The sequence below is a fragment of the Chiroxiphia lanceolata genome, chromosome 1 (genome assembly GCF_009829145.1).
Source record: "Chiroxiphia lanceolata isolate bChiLan1 chromosome 1, bChiLan1.pri, whole genome shotgun sequence".
NCBI lineage: Eukaryota > Metazoa > Chordata > Aves > Passeriformes > Pipridae > Chiroxiphia > Chiroxiphia lanceolata.
The window spans coordinates 54762317-54782781 of NC_045637.1; the positions used below are offsets into that span (position 1 = coordinate 54762317).

General features: G+C 40.1%; 2 protein-coding genes across 3 annotated transcripts in view; one reads left to right on the plus strand and one right to left on the minus strand.

Moving 5' to 3' along the window:
• The first annotated feature begins 2 nt into the window (after positions 1-2).
• PSMG2 (proteasome assembly chaperone 2) lies at positions 3-7118 on the plus strand. The gene is made up of 7 exons (XM_032713411.1): positions 3-137; positions 1724-1895; positions 2693-2751; positions 3563-3681; positions 4899-5072; positions 6254-6374; positions 6759-7118. The coding sequence occupies exons 1-7, from the start codon at positions 69-71 to the stop codon at positions 6849-6851; spliced, it is 807 nt and encodes a 268-aa protein (XP_032569302.1). The 5' UTR covers positions 3-68; the 3' UTR covers positions 6852-7118.
• A 4087-nt stretch (positions 7119-11205) lies between these two features.
• PTPN2 (protein tyrosine phosphatase non-receptor type 2) overlaps positions 11206-20465 on the minus strand; it is a 29072-nt gene continuing 19812 nt past the window's right edge. The window contains exons 8-10 of one of the 2 annotated variants that reach the window (XM_032688001.1): positions 17789-17979; positions 16121-16222; positions 11206-11568 (exon numbers count right to left, since the gene is read on the minus strand). In XM_032688001.1, the coding sequence (XP_032543892.1) occupies positions 11547-11568; positions 16121-16222; positions 17789-17979 (315 nt within the window). In that variant the 3' untranslated portion in view covers positions 11206-11546. Of the gene's footprint in view, positions 16223-17788; positions 17980-20465 lie in introns of both variants that reach the window. The other variant, XM_032687992.1, reaches the window with a different exon arrangement.

Genomic DNA, 20465 nt, shown 5'->3' on the forward strand with positions numbered 1-20465 from the left:
TGGCGGGGACACGCGGGCACGGCGTCCGGGCCCCGCTTCCTTCCTTCCCTCCGCTCTCCCCGGCCGGCATGTTTGTTCCCTGCGACCGCGGCGGGGGTTCCGCCGCCTCCGACTTTAAAGGCTTCACTCTGCTCATGGTGAGTCGCGTTTCTGTTCCGCCCCCGCCCTCGATGGGTTTGAGGGGTGGCTGCCCCGGGTCCTGGCGCTGAGGGCTCCACTCCTGTGAGACGAGACAGGAGGGGCTCGGGTCTCTTCCCTGCCCTGCCCGGGGTCATCCCTGGGTACTTGGCTGCGGGGTAAGCGGAGAAGGCTCTGGGCAAGCGGTGTGTGTAATCTGTGGAGTGTTGTGCCGAACAAAGGAGGGTTTGGAGGGCGCCTTCCCAGGGCTGTCTCCAGCAGAGATTGGCGCGGTCCCTTCCGTTTGGGTCAGCTTCTCCCTCCGCAGAACCCCGGGTTAGCTCCTGTCAAGATGTTACGCGCCGAGCTGCAATAGCTATATACAATTTTAGAGCAATAGCTATATGCCACTGCGCTAAAAATTAATATGCCCTATGTGGTTTTGCAAGATTTGTAGCACCCGTGGGTTGCCACTGCAATAAAAGGTTGTGGGTTTTTTTCATTTAGGTACGATATATAAATGTTTCCAGTGTAAAAAAATCCTCATTTCTGCTATATTTAAAACTGGGATTAGGATTGTCATAGGAGGTGTTTTTATCCCCTGATGTTATGAGGTCGATCTCAGGTAATGGTACCCGAAGTGACCATGTCTCTGTGAAGCGAGAGCTCCAGCACAGGCTGCGATGGGACAAACCCCATCATTTCTCCTGCCTACATCACTCCTCTCCCTTTCCTGGGTTAGTTAAAGGTACGCTTCCCACAGGCTGGGATGACTCTGCAGGCTGCGCGGGAAGTCATTCCCGGTCAGCTGACAAGCGGCAGGAAATGCATCACTGCTGTTTCCTTCGTGTGGGAGTAACAGGGTTTTGGATACCGGCCAAAACTTTGCAGCGACGCGCAAAGTGCTGTCGCGTCCTCCTTCACCTTCTGCCAGCATCAAATTCGGTGTCTCTCCGCAACGGGCAGCAGCAATTCGTAGACTTGCTTATAAATTAGAGGAAAGAAAGTGAAAGTTTTAATGTTGTCTTCCTGTAATAGTTTCTTCGGGAGGACACAAACTCCTGAATTTCTCTTTGTGTGCCATTGGACTGGGTCGGTATATTCGATCAGTATCTGCCCCAGTAGGTGATAACGGCACTGCCTGTGAAATTAATCCAAGGGGACCCTTAGCATTTTCATCCTTAAAAAATGAAAAATTACCTACTCTTGTATATGGGTCAATCTGAGATTTAGAGGTTTAATATATAACGTCAGCATTACCATTGGGTGTCACATGAGGTTTGCAAGTCTCACATCAGTTTCTTCAGTGGCTTTTATGTACTCTCTGTCCAAAAAAAGGGGAGGGGGTAAGTTTTCAAGCCTGTGTTTAAGTTTACAGCGAGATGGGATTATTCACAGAAGTGGCCAGGGGTTTTTTTGTGGGACAGGGACCAAATTCTGTATTGATAATCTGCTAAGAAGTAAGTCACCTTTGTCAGAGGATGAGCAGCTGCTTTTAGAAATCACGTTTGACCAGAATTGAAGCAATTTTAACTTTCACTGTTTGAAGAGCACCTTGTATCATCTGTAAAACACACTGTAATTTGGTACAATTCTGTTACTTCAGCCAGCAGTGTCCGTGGGAAATGTTGGTCAGCTGGCAGTAGATCTGGTGATTTCCACACTTGACATGACTAAAGTTGGTTACTTCTACACTGATTGCCTGGTGCCAATGGTTGGAAATAACCCATATGCAACAGCAGAGGAAAACTCAACGGAGCTGAGTATAAATGCTGAAGGTGGGTATTGAATGCTGAAGGTATTTACAAGGTGCTTACAAGAACATCACGTTTTCTTTTTTTTTTGTTATTGTTACACTTTGCTGATGTACTTAAATTAAGGTCAGTAATAACAACCACAGTAACCTACAGGTAAGAATGTATTTACTTTTTACGGAGGAGACTGTACCTGTTGTTATTTTGGAAAACCAATTTGACATGTGGAACTAGTAAGAAATATTGAATTTCAACATTATTGCAGTGCAGCCAAAACTTTTTGTGGTGTTAATTCAAAGTAACATCAACTCTGCACATACTTCAAATAAACTGTTTGGATGCAAACTGAATTTCTGGTGTAGAAGGATATTTGTCTGCTCTCCTTCCTTTCTTCCTACTTACATTTACCTTTTTCCCTATGCAATGTTTTTCCCTCTCCCCCCTACAAATTCATAGTTTCTTTCCCTACATTGATCATTGTATTTAATTTTTTTATCCTCTTAAATCACAGAAATCTAAGGATAATCTGTCAATCTTTGCAAAGCTGCAAAATCGATTGAGTCATTACCAGTGGCAGATCTTCATATATTTTTCTTCATTTAATCCTTTAAATTTAGTACAAGTTAAATAAAGGCCAGTGAAGACATTGTACAAAAATACGTATTTTTAACATTGTGTATATTGTCACACTTTCCCATGTGAATTGATAGCTGAAAGGTTTACTATCCTGAGGTTTGTAAATTGGATAAATCTTGATATTTCTAAACCCAGATCTCTTTCTCAGTTTCTTCTTAACAAGACCTAATTATTTCTTCTTGTAGTGTATTCCGTACCTTCAAAGAAACTTGTAGTCCTGCAGATCAGATCACCTTTCATAAAGGTAAGTATGTTCATTGATTGTTCTTACTTCACTATTTGGTTTTAAGAGTTCTGCTGGCAAGCAGTTCAAGTGACCTAACAAAATTATTTTTCTACTTCATGCTATATAACACCTTCTGCAGTTGATATGATTTTACTGATCTCCGCATTCAGTGACAGCTGAGCTTTTGTTTTGTTTTTCCAAGCCCCAAAACAGCCTGTATGTGGTCGAAGATTTTAGTATAAATATTTTCTTATTAACAGTCTTGAAAATACAAAATTATCTGGGGTTTGTCTGGGGTGGGGTTTTTTGTTACATTTATTGGTTTTGTGTCTTCTTTGTAATAGCTTAATTTTTTTGTGTCACGCCAATTACTTATTTCATAGCGTTCTATATTAATTTAAACTGCATTCATTGTGTAAAAAATGAAGAATTTAGAATTACTCATTAACTGGACAGGGGCTGCTATTTAAAATAAGCAGAATACCATGCCAGAAAAATATTTTGTGGTGCAGTTTTTTAGCCGTTGAAACTGTGCTAAAATACTCTGTGATCCTGCCATCCCATCTTACTCTATAGCTTTTTCCATTGGTATTAATGGCGCACAAAACAGGTGGCACTGATGTTGTTAACGTGGTCTAAATGATAATTTTTGTCATTCTTCGTGTAGTTTTGATGAAGTGAACAACCAGGGCAGTGCTCTGCTTTTTAAAAGTATATCTGGGACTGAAGACTAAGTGGATATGAAGAAGAATTTACATCACTGTTAAACGTTATATGTAACACCTTATATTACATTTTCCACTTTTTTTTCCTGTGTCTTTGCATGAAGAACAAGTACAGGCCGTTCTGTGAAGCCCTGCTTTCTTGGGTGAAAGGCAGCAGATGTGCCAGAGTCGTCGTTCTGTCGAGCAGCCACGCGTACCAGCGCGACGATGAGCAGCTTCTGGGGTATGTCTGTGTCTTTAAAAGACCTAATGGATGTTTCTGTTCTTTTGGACTGACGTGTTTCCCTCCTCTGAGTACTTTTGGCAGGGTGCTTTTGCTTGGCTGTGTACAGAGGTCATGAAATGCTTAGTATACTATTAAAATTTGATGTTATACAGGATTATTTTATGGAGGTCTCTGAACTTTAAAATTACTGATCAAATAACAAGCTGTAAGCAAATTGCACTTGGCCTGCACTGTCAGGCAACAGAGCCTCAGTTCTAACTTCTTGTGGTTGCAAGCAGCATCAGGCATCAACTGCTGACATACAGGTCACAAATTAGATTTTTAACAGTTGATTATAGTATTGGTTAGTTTCTTACCTCTTCATCATCATTCTGTGTTTTGAAGGTTTTCTTTAATACAGTAAGTTGTCATTTTATTTTTTTTAATAGAAGTAATCAGTTATTATTTGTTGGGAAGCAACAGACTGTATTTTTTTAGATATTACCCATTTAAAACCTAAGTATTTCTCGCTTATTGAGGGCATCATAACTGGTGACTTAACAGAAAACAAATAAAATCAGCATTTTTGCAAAAGACCAGTTGTTGTCCTCAGGCTGTATAAATGTGTAGGGCCTTAAGGGAGGTTTAGGTCTGTTGTGCACAGAAGTAGTGGTAGTTGCGTACAATTGCAGGATGGCCAGCTAACATGGAATGAAATGAGAGGGACTGATGGTTATTTGATGAGGTCTAAGTCATACATTGTGGTGATTTAACCCCCCTCGCTTCCCTCAGCACCACAGGATAACTCCCTTATCACTGATTTACTAGTGTGAGCTTATTAAAAATACTGTATCATGGTGAAGTCCAAGTTTACCCAGACTTGAAATTAATCATCTCCTATCTGAAGGAAGAAAAAGCACATTTTATTTGTAAATAATTTTAACAACCATAAGCAGTTCTCCTGTGTATGTGCTTGTGTATTTGGTACTTGCCAGTTATTTGAGCCCCTAAAAAGTGGGTACCACCTTAGTTCTATTTGTGGCAGAAAGGTGAGTAGTTTGTACTGTTTTGAGACCACAGACTTACCTTCTAACTTTGATTTGAGGAGGGAGGGAATGTCAGAGGAATTCTGCAAGTGTGAGGTCCTCAATGCTTGCACCTTCTGTCTGCCACAAGTAATAACTTCGGTAATGTCTTTCCTTGAAAGACTTAATGTGTTCTTGATTTGTTTCTAGGACACCACTGCGCTACCTACTTACACCTGATCTTGAGAAAGCAGTTGGAGGCCTTATGCAGGAGCTAAACTGGAAAGAAATGGAAAAAGTAGCGGCTTACCCTGGAATAAGTGATACAGACAAAGTTCTGCATATTCCTGGAGGTGGCATCACAAAACTGTTGTTTACTGAGAGGTGAGTTGTCTAAAGATAAGCACAGAATGATATCAGTAGTCTTGTTTTTAGTACTTGGGTAAAATTATCTTTTAAACTGGTGTGTTACAGGAAAAGTTCCTCTTTTCATAGAACAGGATTTTATAGAAATAGAACTTTTTCCAGGTGAAGCCCATAATTAGGAGGGGGAGAAAAAATGGGAATTCTGCATCATTTAAGTTAGAATATGATAAAAATATAAGGGAATCAGCTTTACAGTTAAATTCACAATTAATCTAGTATCTGATTTTATAAACCATAATTTGTTAATAGCAGAATTCCTGAACCTGTCATACTTTAACTAAAACGGTTTCCTGTGACAAGTGGTTCCATCAGCAGTTGAAAAAAAAAAACCCAAACCAAAATCACAAACAATTCTGAGCACTAAGAATAAGTTAAGATTTCAGGGCCAGCAAACAATTAGATTAAAGGGTTTTGTTGAAAGGTCTGTGCATCAGAAATTGTGCTGAAAGCATGTCTTGAGTTTTTATATTTTGGATATTAATACTCAGTATGGCACTGTGTAGTTTTTTTGCAAAAGATACTTGTTTTGTAAGGGTCAGGTGGAAAATTGACTTTTATTTTTAGTTATTATTTTTGACATCTGTCCACACTGTTGCATCCAACAGCAGCAGAGTTACTAATACCATGCTTACCTATGTAATGACCTCAGTATGGAAACACTATAGAAATGTAAAAGAAAAGACCTGCCAGGACTTAAGGGGGAAAAAAATCAAAAATAACAATCTTAATATGCTAATGAAAAAATGAGAGTATTGTGAGTAATGTAGTGATATGCAGCCTGCAAAACTGCTAGTTTAAAATACACAGAAAGGTAAGGAGTGATTCTATCTGTATAAACGCCCCACCAGCACAAAGATGCAAACTAAGTATGTAAAAGAGGCACTGAGTACTCTTGCAAGACGTAGAATTCCTGCCTTGCAAGTTAAAGAACAAATTCAAGACTAAGAAAAAGGGCATGAAATGTGAAAACGCAATCAAGGAAGTCTGGAGGAAAGAAAATCTGTCTATATATGCATACATTTTTACTTTTTGGATTTGTTTTTTAACAAGCCACATGCAGGTTGTTGTTCCTCTTAATACATAAATATTGTTCTGAATCTAAAAAAAGAAATATAAATGCCTGCTCATTTTTGTTACAGCTGTTCAAAGGGAATTCAAATGGCAGTTCTTCTGAAATTTTGCTCAGAAGGGGACAACATTCCTGATGCATTTGTTCTTGTTAACTATCTTAATGAATGGCTCCAGCTGGTTAAAAGTGAAGTAAGTGCTGTTTGATCTAGAGTTCTTGCTTTCATATTTTATATCCATTATTTTCATTTTTCCTCAGTACAGAACTTCAAAAATGTTATTCAGATGAATTTTAGAAAAGTTAAATATGTTTGGTCTGCGTTCATTTTGGCTCTTGGTCATCAAGGATACACCAAATTAAATATATATTTTGATTACAATCTCACTGGGAATCTCCCCACTTGAAAAACCAAAAAAATTGGGTGGGGGTTTGATCAAGTTCTATCGTCCAGTGCCCTTCGCTAAAGCAACCCACCATGACACTGACACTTGTACTGCTGCTGGTTATTTTAATACCTGTGCCAGAGATAGAATTACATCATTAGTACTTAAAGAATTATTCTGGTTTTGTTGCAGAGCAACAATTCCACAGATTCTTCTTCTCAATGGAAGATACCAAGTTCTTGGCGCTTACTTTTTGGCAACGGTCTTCCACCTGCACTCTTCTGATCGATGCTGAACTCTCCTGTGAGTCACGTGCGTGGTCACAGACATCCCTTGAGGTGGTGATTACATAGCAATTGCCAAGCAACAGCAGCTTGCTTTGTTGTCTGCATAAATGCTTTATTTAAGAAAAATTCCTTTTGCGTGTGTGGGTAGCTGAAGAAATTAAGGTAACTTTCACAAATTGACCAAAGAAATACGTTTTGTACAGTTGTTTTATTGATTAACTTTGGTTGAAAGTTTTTTCTAATAAAATATTTTTTAAGAAACCTTTTTCTTTAGTGAAGTGTTATTGCTATGGACAAGCCTGTGGTGCTCCTCCTTAAATCAGCTGAGAATCTGAGAGTGATGTGTAGGCATGGATTTTCTTATGAAGATAAAACTCTTCTCTTCCATGTCAACTGGGGATCTTTTTTTCAAAACTTCGTGGTGATGTGAGTGAAGGTCAGAAGTGATCTGGTTTTGCCTTCTTTTCCTAGTGCTGCAGCGGTAGATTCAGCTGGGGAGACTGCAAGCAGTATAACAGGCTGTTCTGGTTTTTGTGGTCTGCTTAGAAACAGAGAATGGCTTGGGTTGGAAGGAATCTTAAATATCATCTAGTTCCAAACCCCCTGTCTTGGTCACTAGACCAGGTTGCTCAAAGCCCCATCCAACCTGGCCTTCCACAGATGGGACATCCATAACTTCTCTGGGTAACCTGTTCCAGTGCCTCACGGTAATTTCTTCGTAATATCTAATATCCTAATATCTAATCTAAACCTACTCTCAGTTTAAGGCCATTCCCTCTTGTCCTGTCACTACATGCCCTTGTGAAAAATCCCTCTCCATCTTTCTTGTAGGCTCTCTTTGAGTACTGGAAGGCCGCAAGTAGGTCACGCCTGAGCCTTCCCTTTTCCAGGCTTCTCTTGCACTTCCAGGGAGTGCTGAGATGCTAAAACTACAGCTTTCTAGGTCGATGAGCCTTCTTAGACTGATTTGAACATGAATACAGTGCTCTGAGACATAAAGGAATTGGATAACAGTGCCCTGAGAGCAGACAGTCTGGTATCTGTGTGTTTTATAAGCTTAGTCTGAGACAGCAGTTGTGTGATGTGCAATTCACGTGTTTTGTTGTATTAGGTTATATGTTCAATATTGATCTTTTGGAAGTGCTTGGTCACATCACCTTATTTAAAAGCAACTCTTGAACTGATAGTCTCACATCCATGATTTAGTGTTGAAAAGCATTGTGAAAAGTATTGAAAATATATAACCAAAATATATTTTTAGGAGTTCCCGCAGGTATCCAGACTAATAAGCTGTCAAGTCAAAATGCAGCAGCAGTCCAGGAATGCAGACAAAAGGCCATGTGTAGCACAAGGCAAGTCTGGTAAGTCTAAAACTAGTTGGAAAAACTAACCACATTCAAACTGAGCCAAGTGCATAAATTGCCGTGAGGCAGAAGGGATAAAGGAGCACAGTCACTTCCCTCTTTATTCCCAACACTTGTGCTGGGAGGCACAGGCCAGCTGCTGTGATAGCAGCTTCTGTGCAGAAAGCAATGGATGTGTAATTGTCCGTCACACAGAAACTCCAGGTCACCAGTGTCCTGCACTGCAGGAGCTCTTGCCAAGCACCAGCATCGGCCACCGATCTGAGGCAAGGTTCAAGGTGGGCTCCATGCTGGACAGGTGAAGACTGACTCTCAGGCTCTATTTTTCTTCTCCCTCTTCTTCCCCTCTCATCCCTAATTTCCAGCCTAATGGGTGTATAGCTAACTGCATTCCAGTCCTGCACACCGATTCCTATTAGTTCTGAACTTTGGATTTACATTAAAATAGTTAACTAGAATGACCAACTGGAAAGATTTGATAAGGGTGATAAATCTTTTCATACTTTTATACCTGTGCCCTAAGAGCGATTCCTTGGAGTGGAGGAGAAAAAAGACAGAGCTGAGTATTGTTAAAGGCTAAAGAATTCCTTGTAGCCTTTAAAAAGTGCCTACAGGGTGTATATAGAGCAGGGGGCAGATCAAGTCTTGGACTGAAGGACCAGACAGAAGCGATGAATGGGGTGTTATTTGCTCCACAGTATTTTTCTTAAGTGAGCCACAGATGTTCAGTACCTCCTCAAGAAGCACAGCCGAGTGAAACCTCGAGAAAGGAAAAGGAGAGTACTCGGTACTGGGAGTACTCTCTGAAAGAGAAAATCCTCAAGGCTTTCCTGTTCCCTGTGGAAAAGGTATAGGACAGTTCGACGTTTATGAGGAGAGACAAGAACACAGGCGGCCACCAGATGCCGCTGCAGGACGGGCAGCGACTACCCTTGGCGGGCCAGAGCCCTTCCCGCCTCCAGAGCCCCGCGAAGGGCGAGCAGCCCACACTCTGCACACACCGAAGCCTGCCTGCAGAACAGGGCCATGGCTTTGTCCTGCTGTTAAAGAGGACTACCAAAAATAAAGACACCTCTGCAACATTGCTCTTGAACACGGAATGAAAACTGGCAGCCAGTAAATCACAGCTTTTTCATTTGGAAAAAAAATGCCATCTACAAGTCTGATTCTTCTAACCCCATTTCTTTAAAGGCTGCAATTAGACATTCACTTGTCCCTTTTCTCTAAAGGCAGCCTCTCCCCTTCCTTCACCTGCTTAAAAACATTGTCCCAACAGTGGTCAAGAAGTGCAGCTCGTGTAAAAATAACTAAACAAATGCATGGGGCAGAAGTTCCTGGGCCAGTAAGCCAAGACTTCTGTCACAAGGCAGCCCTCAATCAAACCTGACAAAGCCCTGGTTTAGGATCAGCTATATCTTGATGCCCTTTGCTGATTCATCAAGTTGGCCTGACATCAAATTTGATCCATCAGCTCAGCAGCTGAAAACCATTTAAAAACTAAGGGCAAATCAGCATTTTGATAAGCATTATTCAGCCCTCTATGCCCCACAAGATAAACTAGTTGCATATATGATAGCTCTAATAGCAGCAGGTAAAATAATGAAGCATGTGCGTGTTTCCAGTAGTCATGCACTGCATGCTTACTCACACCTCCAAGAGGGGAAAAATAATGAAAACCTAAACCACAGCCCAAGGTAAAAGGCATGAACAGCTGCAAGCCTTATCCAAAGACATTCCAAGCTATATAAACGGGCTCTGTTCCTGTATTAAACAATAACAGGGTTTACTGCAGTGGTTTTGGCAGAGCTTCATCTCTTGTTATAAACACTCCTGGTCTCACAGCTGCACCAACTTGAAAATGAAAGCTGAATCAAGTCACAATGTTCTCTCCTCCAACACTCGCTCAGAACAATGCTAATCACCTAAAGAAACAAAAATATTTGGACAAGCCAGACTCTGGCAACTCAGACTATTTGAGGATGGTGTCAAGCCTGTCTTTAGCTCAAGTAATTGCATTAACTACTCCCCTGATTCAGCTTCCCCTTCAAGTTAAACACAACTCAATATGATTGCTTTCATGCATGGGTCTTGAAACCAAGTTCTGCTAAGATTTCAGGCTGCTGCTTATTTTAGCAAAACTTGCTTCAGTTGGCCTAGATTTCCCCCCTCTTCCATGATTTACTTTCAGTAACTGTATGATTTTTACAAAAACCTGTTACAAAAATATGCACAGTGCAAATCACATATAAAACCCCACCACATGCCAGTTCAGACAGTCACAGTAACTGTATATGTTTTTTGTGAGTTTAGGTTTATCTGAAACTGTCAGAGAACATCAAGTGCAGAACTGAGGTCAGCTCTGTTACAGAAGGCACAGGGCTGGAAACACTGCTGACCCTGTTGGAAGAACTCCTTTAAGCAACACTCCGGTTTACCCCTTTCCAATCCATCGTGACTTTGTCAGGGAGAACGCTGACAGAAGGTGGGATACGTGAAGGAAAATACTGTACATACAACACATGGCGATGGCACAATCCAAAACCCGTTTAATTACAGACACCATTGACTTTGTGCACTTTGCACCTGGCCCTGAGCTCCTGTTACACAGGACCGTGGGTCATGAGAGGTCAGATTTCACATCCGTCTTCCCTTTAAAGCATCACCAACAAAACACTTCCCCTTCACAAAGTTACTCTGAACATCTTGTGCATATTTTATAGCAAACATAAGAAGGATTACCAAACCAACCGGTCAGATTAATAAAATAATAATCTTAGTGGTGTATTACAAAAGAAATGTGCAAGATTCCTCCTAAATCAAACTACAATACTTAGCATTAATGGAAATATTTTTAAGCACTTTCTAATAATTTTGCCATTTTCCAGTTAAGACAGGTATCAGGAAACCTTAAGGCAAAAGGCTTCTTTTTCCACAAAACAGGCTCTTAATGGTTTCTCCCTAACATAACGTGCACACAACAGCATATTGTCAATTTAAAAAAATATTTAATGCTGCCAAGAAGTATAAAAATACAATAAGAATGGCAGTACAAAACAAAATATTTCCTAATTTATTTCTTTTACATCTTTCTACATTAATACAGGCATTATAAAAAACACAAGATGGCAAATTATTTTGTTTTGCAAAGTAGCACACGCTGCTGGTGGTCTTCATCCCCTCGGTGCAGTTTACGCTGTAAACAGATAACTGAGGTCTTCTTGGTACTTAACAGACCTCACTTTTTGTTCCCGAAGAGGGGGCTCATGTCTTGCTTTGCATGTCAATAATTTGCAGTTTATAGCTGCAGAATATTCACAAGTCTTGAAGGCTTAGGTGTCAGTCAGTCTCGGCCTGCGACATACAACCAAAAGAAAGTCACCGATTCAGTACAGAGTACGGGGAAAAACAACAACAACAAAAAAAAAAGAACTAAGAACCGACAGCGGGTTTGCAGCCCACTGTCAATACCAAACAGCTTCTCATGCATTCCCTGGAGCAACTACTGCCTCAGAGCAAGTACTCTTGGAAAGCTGTTGCTTTTCCAGAAGGTATTTCCACATTACAGTATAAGGCACATCCTTGCTGGGGATTTTCAAGTACAGGTCTCAGTCCAGCAAACCCCTTCCTCACACATTTAACCCCAAGCACTGCAGAAGTCTCCTTGGGCCTCAGTGGGACTATGGCAGGCTGCATCTCAAAACACACCACCTCTCACGGCTTTGTAGGCCACCCCTGGCACAGCGGCACAGAAATAACCGTTTACAGGCAAAGGTTTCCTGTAGTGAGGAAGACATCCCAGCACTGTACGTTCTGCTCTTAGGCAAGGTAAGTGTCTACTCCGAGGAACACAGAAAGACACCTTGGTGTTCACGGCACCACACCCCCAAGCTACTACAAGTAAAACAAGTCTGAGTTCTGCGAGCACTACACTGATTCATAATGCAGCTTTCCTCGATCAGTTATGACACACTGAAAAAGGGCTTCCAAGTATTTATCCTTCCAATTTAAATAAAGACTCAGACAGAGATGCAATTTTGAACACATTTATTTTTCGTACATAAAAATGAAAGACTGACTTAAAACTTCAGGGGCAAACAAAAAAGCCCAGGAAGACTACTGTGTGTTACGTCAACTTTGCAAATACCATCCTCTGGCTTAAGCCATTCGGCCATGCAGAAGACTTCCTCTTTTGTCACAATTAATATACTTTCTCGTGCAGTCCTCAAGTGTCTCAGGTTTTACTATAATGCCAAACAGCAAACTAAATAATTTGGTTTACATTCATTAAACATAAAGCTAGCCAGGCTTTTTAATTGCCTGCACGATCCAGTCACACATACATGCATACACATTTATGCCTCTTCCCTTTTCAGGGAGATATAAACCGATGTCAGTAAACCATTTTACTCGAGGTTTAACAGAATAAGCTACGTTTCACTTGCAACATCTCACTTCCATAAAATAAATCCATAGGTTTTTTTAAATTGCTATTTCACACTGAATTAAATTATTTTACTTAATACATTTCAAGGAAAATACAGATGTACCGTCACTCTAAGTGGACTGTCCCTGCACCAAGAACATAAACAGGAAACCTAAAGAACTAATTCCAACTTTGCAAACTCCTTGCAATGGAGATCCAAATGTTTGCTAGGGATTTTTTTAATGAAAATGTGCATAATTTGTACATGTGTGTTCATCTGAGAGTCGAACATTGTTTGATCAAATTCAGAGATGCCCACTGTGCATCAAAAATTTTGACTGATGCACTTCCAGAATAGAGGGGAAAACCAAACACAGTAACCCTTTGAACCAAGCCCAACAACGTTTTAGAAGTAGCACAGGACCAGCCAGCAGCTTGCCAGAAACCAGGGTGGAGGAAGGCAGGAGAGGGGGCAGAAGGCACGTCCTTCAATTTCACCCTTTAAGCATTTCCTATCATAGGGGTGCCTGGGATCAGCAGTTCTTCATTTTGGCCCATAGTTGTTCCTATTTAACCTCCAAGTTGTGCAAAACTGCTGCAAATTTAAATCCCACAGAATTACAAAGTATCACAAAGGCTTAGTGTGCAGCAGCAACAAGCCTCCGCCAGATTTTGGGTTTAAGGATTAGTGATGGACCAGGAGGAAGACTTTTATCCAAATTATTTCCTGAAGTGTACTAAGCAACCTGTTGTTTGCTTGTCCTTCCTATTCTCATACTGCCATGAACAATTCACTGTTCAAAATAGTTTTATCCAGGACTTTTATCGGTTCATCTTCCTTAAACTATTAACAGTGAAGACTCCCAAGGTACTTGCAGTCACAGAACCAAACTAAACTTTTACAGAACAACTGCTGAATGTGCAAGTCCTGCTTTATTGCATCAAGAAGGTAAGAGAGCGTGAGGAGATGCAAGATGGCCACCTCCTGCCCTGTTCCACCCTGAAATGAGGAATGTTTGCTGAGGATCAACAAAACTGAAAAGCCAGAATTTGGAAGATGGAATCGGGAAACAACTCTAGTGACAACTTGACAAGTTGCAGTTAGAGCTCAGTGCCTGTAGAATACTGGTCGCCCAGGAAACCTTTCTCATGCCAAGAGAAGGGAAACAAATGACAGTGTGATATCAGTGAAGGTTTCGCCTGCACTTTTTCCTTAGCTGCTTTTAAGTACTTAGAATAAAATCTGGAATATTTCTGTTACAAAAGCATTTAATTACATTCCATGTATTTTTCCATAACCAAAATATATTTATAAGGCACATACATTTACACCTACTAACAGTTACAGCTGATACTGAAACACCTGTCTTCTCAATTTAAAGAAAGAAAAAAAATCTTCTGACAGTCTTGTTGGCTAAAAGTTACTGTGGTTGTAAAAATGGTGAAACACCTTGAAATATATGAGCTGCCTGCCTACACTGTGTCAAAGCAGTCAGCAAGTCATTTTGCTGCTAGGGCTGCACATTTGGTCAGCAATGCCACAGAACAAATTGTCTTGTTCTACTGACGCACAAGTTCCCGAATTGAGAACTGTATGAAACTGCACTTGTTTTCCTGATCTGGACCCTTTAGCATTTGTTTACTATATAAACACTATATAAACAGCGTGGTCCAAAACAGTATTAGCTATTGCGAAATGAGAATTTCAAAGGGTAAACTGTACTTAGCTTTGTGTAGTAAATGTCAAAGTAACTGGGCTCCATGCCTCTTACGTTATTACCAAGCTTGGATGTTCTGAAAAACTTTCCAGTTAATTCCTTTGAATAAGGAACAAAGTAACCATCCAGCTCTTTTAGTATTTTTCAGCAATAAATCCAGGAAGCACTTTACAAAATGGGAGGGGGGGAAAGAAAATTCCCAAAACCCCACACCCAACAGAAAATAACCAAGCTTAAGAAAACAGAAGGAGAAAACATGACTTCTCTGAAGTCACCCAACAAGGCAATGCTTGAATAAATAAAATCCATATTTCAAAGTACAATCCAATCCTACAAATTATTAGGTCTCAACTGGAACAACAAGCTACATACAGCCACATACCATCTGTACTGCAAGGTAATTTAAAGCGCAGAAATTGATTTGTGTTGAATTACTATTTAGAAAGTGTTATTGTCCAAGGAATGGAAAGGGAGTGCTCAGTAATTTTAAAGGGGCTGTAGCACAGGTATTTCCAAAATATTAGTCATCAAGTGTCTCTAATACAGTGCTGGAGAAACTGAAAAGCAGTTCTAGACTTTGTGAAGCCACCAAAGTGGCTCATACAGGCAAACAAACTGGGTATAGCAGAACACTACCAACATTTCTTTCCTATTAAAGCCACCCTTGGAAGTCCAACTATAGTTTCCTTTGAATGTGCTTTCTACACTTATCGCTGATGAATGAATTTTATTCTTTCTAGCAATTAAAATCTATAGACACACAAAACATTATGTCTCACATTTAATGGAATGTCAGAACTTGAAATGTTGGTCTTCAAACACTAGCTGAAGTCTGAATACATTAATCAACAGTATGATTCTCAGTGGGGACTAAGTTCTCAAAAGTCTTAAAAAAAATTGAATTTCTATGCCTTACTTAAATAATGAAAACTACAAAAAATAAATAAGGAATGCAAATTAACAGAGTCGAAATTGGCAAGTGCTTCATCAGACCCCTAGCTGCTCATTTCAAACTGGAGAGACAAAATATGGGGAATGGTTGCACTGTTCTTTTCATGCACAAATTATAATTACATTTAGTTTCAAAATGAAATTCTTTTGGTCGGAAATTTGTACAAACTGAGCTTTTAAAAGTACAGTGAACTACAAAAAGATTAAATATGCAATTATAAAATATATTTATCCTAGGTTGTAAGAATATAAAATGTTTAAGTTCATGTCACTAGTACATTACACATATTTAACGATAACTTCTTTGCATTAATAATGTAAATGATACAACATTGTTTATTGCTTACGTCAGGCATGTAAATTTAAATCCAGACAGCCTTCAGTAGCTAAACCTCCATGGTTCAGCTTTGTTTAAGATCTGGTAGAACACCATTTTAAAAAGTGTATAAACAGTTGCAGCAAGTTTGCACCTGCTCATATAAACAAAAACCATCAACTCTGTTGGGGGGCAGCAGTTCATTTTTGTAAGTACCTGCAGTGGAAAGTCCTGAGATGTCGACATGGAATCAAGTTTACATCACTTCTCTACTGTATGTAACAGTCTGTACCCATTCCAGGAGTAAGGAGTTTACTGCTTAAAGTCACACCCCTAGTCATTAACTTGCAGCAAAATTAGCTGTTGGAGCAGTCACACTTACTGTTTACTTACAAGGAATGTTCTTGAAAATACATTTTCCAGAAAGAATAAGCACCAACTAAAATCAGTGTACCAAACCCAATCTTAGTGAGAATAGGTTTCCAATATAACCACCTTTTTCTTTTTCTTTCAGTCTCATTTAGCTTCTGCTTCATCTGCTGCAGCTTCTGTGCTGTGTTTGCTTTTCTATCCTCCCGCAGTCGTTTTCGGACAGAACTGAAAGAGAAAAAAAAAGATAAATCTTACACTGTAGAACAGGAAAGGAGGCTATTACAATATTAAAGCAAACCTCTTTCCAACACACTCCCTATTGTTAATCCACTATTAGCATAAAGCAGCAGTATATATAATTCAAGCCAAGCAATCTTTTATGATGTTTTAACCACCTTGATGTGGAGAGTTTCAGATCAGTGAAGCCCCATGAAGTAAATGACAGATGTAAAGATGTACACGGCACTTGACCTACGTTGTTCAACAAAGAACAGATGGAGTCAGCTAAATTATCTGAGCTTAGTCTTTCACCCCTGTCTGTGCCCCATTTGGTGGCAGAGATGTTTTAATGGAGGCTGGTTTTGTATGCAACGTCAGATACTACGTGCAAACATTCATAGTGTGTACATGGGTCCCTCCACTGCAGAGTTCATACCAGCCTCAATGATACACTGATCCAAACCAACTCACGCCTGCATGCAGGTTTAATAATAACCCATCTCCAGTTGTGAATCAGATCTTGATAAAGGACACAGACTGAAAACCCAGTTCTGTGTGTTGTTACACTGTCAGGGCCACCTTTTAAGTCTTGTCTCCAAAAGTACCCTCACGATCTCTAAGACAGCCATGACTACGGCACAAAAACCCATTTTGATTGTCCAACTCCTTAGCACACAACCACCACGCTCACACCCACACCCCAACCCACTTGTGAGAGGTTCCTTCAAACATCTACAGAGCTGCTGTCACTCCCTCTCAAAAACACTCATGAAGACATGGAAAGACAAACCCATCAGGGCATTTAGCGAACCAGAAGTTATTTCAGAATTCCAGCCTATCCACACTGAACTGCTGTGTTTTGTCTCAGGCTGCAGCCCTTTGGGACAGACACTGCCTCCTCCCGTGCACCGCACGGCTCAGGTCAGCACAACCCTGACTGGTTTCTGGATCTCTGGTTATGGATCACCATTTGGTGACCCCCATGGGGGCCGGCCCAAGTGACACAGTGCCTCCCAGCTGAGATATTTGTACTTGTGAGGCAGAGACACTCGAAGGAGAAAGACAAATTTACATGACAGCTAAACCACAGAAAGCTACTCACAGTGGTAGATTTAACATGAACAGAGGGTAACATACCGCTCCAATGATACAATTTCAACCACTACACAGAAAGTGGTAGGTGATCGAGCCTTTGTGTTTCTGAGGTAACATGGATTTTTTAAATCAGAAGTTAGCATTGTATTTAAAAATCAGTATCAAATTATTTTTGGCAATTTTAGGACCTAATTCATGCTGCACAATGGAGTTCACTGACAGTCTGCAGGAAAATGCTTTCAAGCATGAGGTTTAAGTGCTTCAGTCAGAGACATTTTCTTCTCTTGACCTTTCAACAGTAAAACTCTATCACAAGGAACAAATGAGGTTGTATTTTTAAAATAATTAAATAAGATAGTCAAATACCACCATTCCTTCCTCTCTACTGAAGAAAGATCTTGAAATTTTCTTATAATAAGAAATAAGCCTTTTGAGAGAGTGTATCTGCCTTCTAAATGTTTTCTTTATCTTGCCTACCTTTCAGTGTTCCCATCTGTGATATCTTGAACTTTAGTGGACAGGTCAGTGTTTACTTTCTCCATCTGATCTTTGTTCTCCAGGCCTATGCTGTTCCCATTGTACTTCTCTGTGGTTATTTTAGCTGGGTGCGGAGGAGACTGCTCGGAATGTGGTGCTTGGTCCTCCTTAGAGAGCTCCTTCCACCGTTTCTGCAAACAAGGAGAACATATTTCAAACATTCCCCTAACACTAAAGACAACCCTTGCTCAAGTTGTCTTCAAAAGAACAGTCACAAAAGTAGATTAAAAGGAACTACCAGATCAAGAAAATAACCAGCTAGATGAAGAAATAAGGTTAGGGGAAGATGCATCTTCTCCAACAATGATCAATGATCCTTTTTTCTGTTTCTCCAGGATGATGCTACTAACTTTAGGGTTTGTATTGTCCACAGTAGCTCCACAACTAGGAAGCAACCTGTCTTTTGTCACCCAGCACTGTCCAGCACTTTCCATCTCCTTCTACTCACTAGAGGCCTACACTGTGCTCTTACCTTTCATGGTTTCAAAATAAAACAGGACTTGCATGCAAGAACTGTCTAAAAAGAGAGAACTGGGAAAATTTCACTAGATTTATTTATGCCAGTTGCATGCAAGAACTGTCTAAAAACAGAGAACTGGGAAAATTTCACTAGATTTATTTATGCCAGTTGCAGACTACTATTTCACATTAGCCCAAAGATCTACTGCATCATAAAACAGTTATTCACCTTGTTTTGAGAAGTAATTTAAACAAAGATGGAAAAAAAAAATTGGAAGTAAACCTGGTTTGCTAGATCTCTGCCCTAATGAGTAACTGTTCTAATGATGAATAGTCTGAAGGACTTTTCTCACACAAATCATTCAGTGCCTATAAAGACACAGAATACCTTGTAGAAAAAAAAATCAGTTACTTTTAAAAGTCTACGATAGGGAGGATGAACTGAAAATTGACTCTTCTCAAATCTAAGTGATAGATTCCTGTCTGCAGCATGAATTCAAGACTGATGGTTTAAACTAAATATCAAACTCAGACAGTGATATAGAAAAGCCAGCCACTTATAAATGGACTGCTGGCAGAATGAGTTTTAACAATGAACTGATTTCTCCATTGCAAAGAAGCTTCCAGTACAGATCTGAAATTCACAAAGGGACTAGTCTTGACCCAAAAAATACTTAATTCTCAGAGGTTTTCTTTGTTTTGTCTTAAACAAACATACAAACAAAAAGAAGCAGCCACTGACAAATGGAAATCCACTTAGCAGCTCCTCCTTACTGTCACAGAAAAAGGCCTTTTTGGAAGACATATTTGTGTCCACAACAGACTTGCTGCCTAAGACAAATACTGATTACACCTGTAGTGATAAAGCCACACAGCAAAAACTGAAACCAGAGACAACTTTACTGCTCTTGTCATACAGAAGGAATTTCTCACCAAGAATTCTATTCTAAACATGTAATAACAATTGCTGAAATGGCTGGTAATTCCAAGTTTAAATACGTACGACAAGACTGTGTGAATGGTAGGACCAATTAAATAATGTACAACCTTAAGCAGACAAACTGCATGCACGTTGCAGTTGCAGCCACTAGCTGGCAGCAAGTTAAGGTTGTCTTTGCATACTGACTTCCAAAACCCATGGCTATGTCAGAGATGAACATTTGGCTAATGTTATAATAGAGAAGCAGTCAATAACTTCATGCCCTCCCCGTTATTAGCAGACAGAAGTGAATACCTCTCACGCTCTAGAGAGTACAACTGTTCCATTCAGGGTCAAAAAAGCAGCCTATCTGACCTTGAAAGGAGAAACACTCCTTTTAAGTACTGCCAATTGATTTTCTGCATGTGACCCTGAGGCCTAAAGAGAAAAACACCAGGACAAACGCCTGCAATGCAGGAAACACTGGTTTAAGAAAGATCATCTGAACGGTCATAACAAGAAAAAGAGAACAAATGAGAAGTGTGCCTTCTTAGGCATTCTCTTACTATGAAGAAATAACACACTTGAACCTGACTGCTCCCTTGTATCCAGAAATGAGAAATCCTGTGATCTAGATGGCTAAGTGTGGGAACCCGACCTGCTCACAGTGTGGACCATGGCTTTGTAAAAAACAAAGCAGAAAAATACTTCTGGAGACAATACCTCATACCACCAGAAACTGCTTCCAGAAAATAAAGACACTAAACTGCTGTTAGTACTAGGATGAATCATGAAGTCTTCTGGGCATATGGCACAGGTGTCAAGACTAGCAGAACACTGTCCCAGGTGTTGATTAGCAGTTGTGCAAAATTATTTCTAGCAAGTCAAGAAACATTTGTTAAAGAGAAGAATTAGACAACTACCAGAACCACAGAGGAGAGAAAACGTGGTTTAGCTTATCTGCTCTATTCATGATTTTAAGAAATCAACAAAATAAAAAAGCATATGAAAGCAGAATTAAGTCTGCTTCGAAGCCTCTCCTCCCAGTCCTGCCTTGCTCCCAGCTCCAGTCACTTAACATCGCTGTAGCTACTGTTATGCCTGCAAGGCACTCTGATGAAACAGTGAGATAGGTAATTTTTTTTTTTTGCCCCAAAATTCATTATATTTGGCTAGATTCTACTAAATATAACACAGATTTTAAGGGACATGAAAAAACACGGCAACTTTAGTAATAAA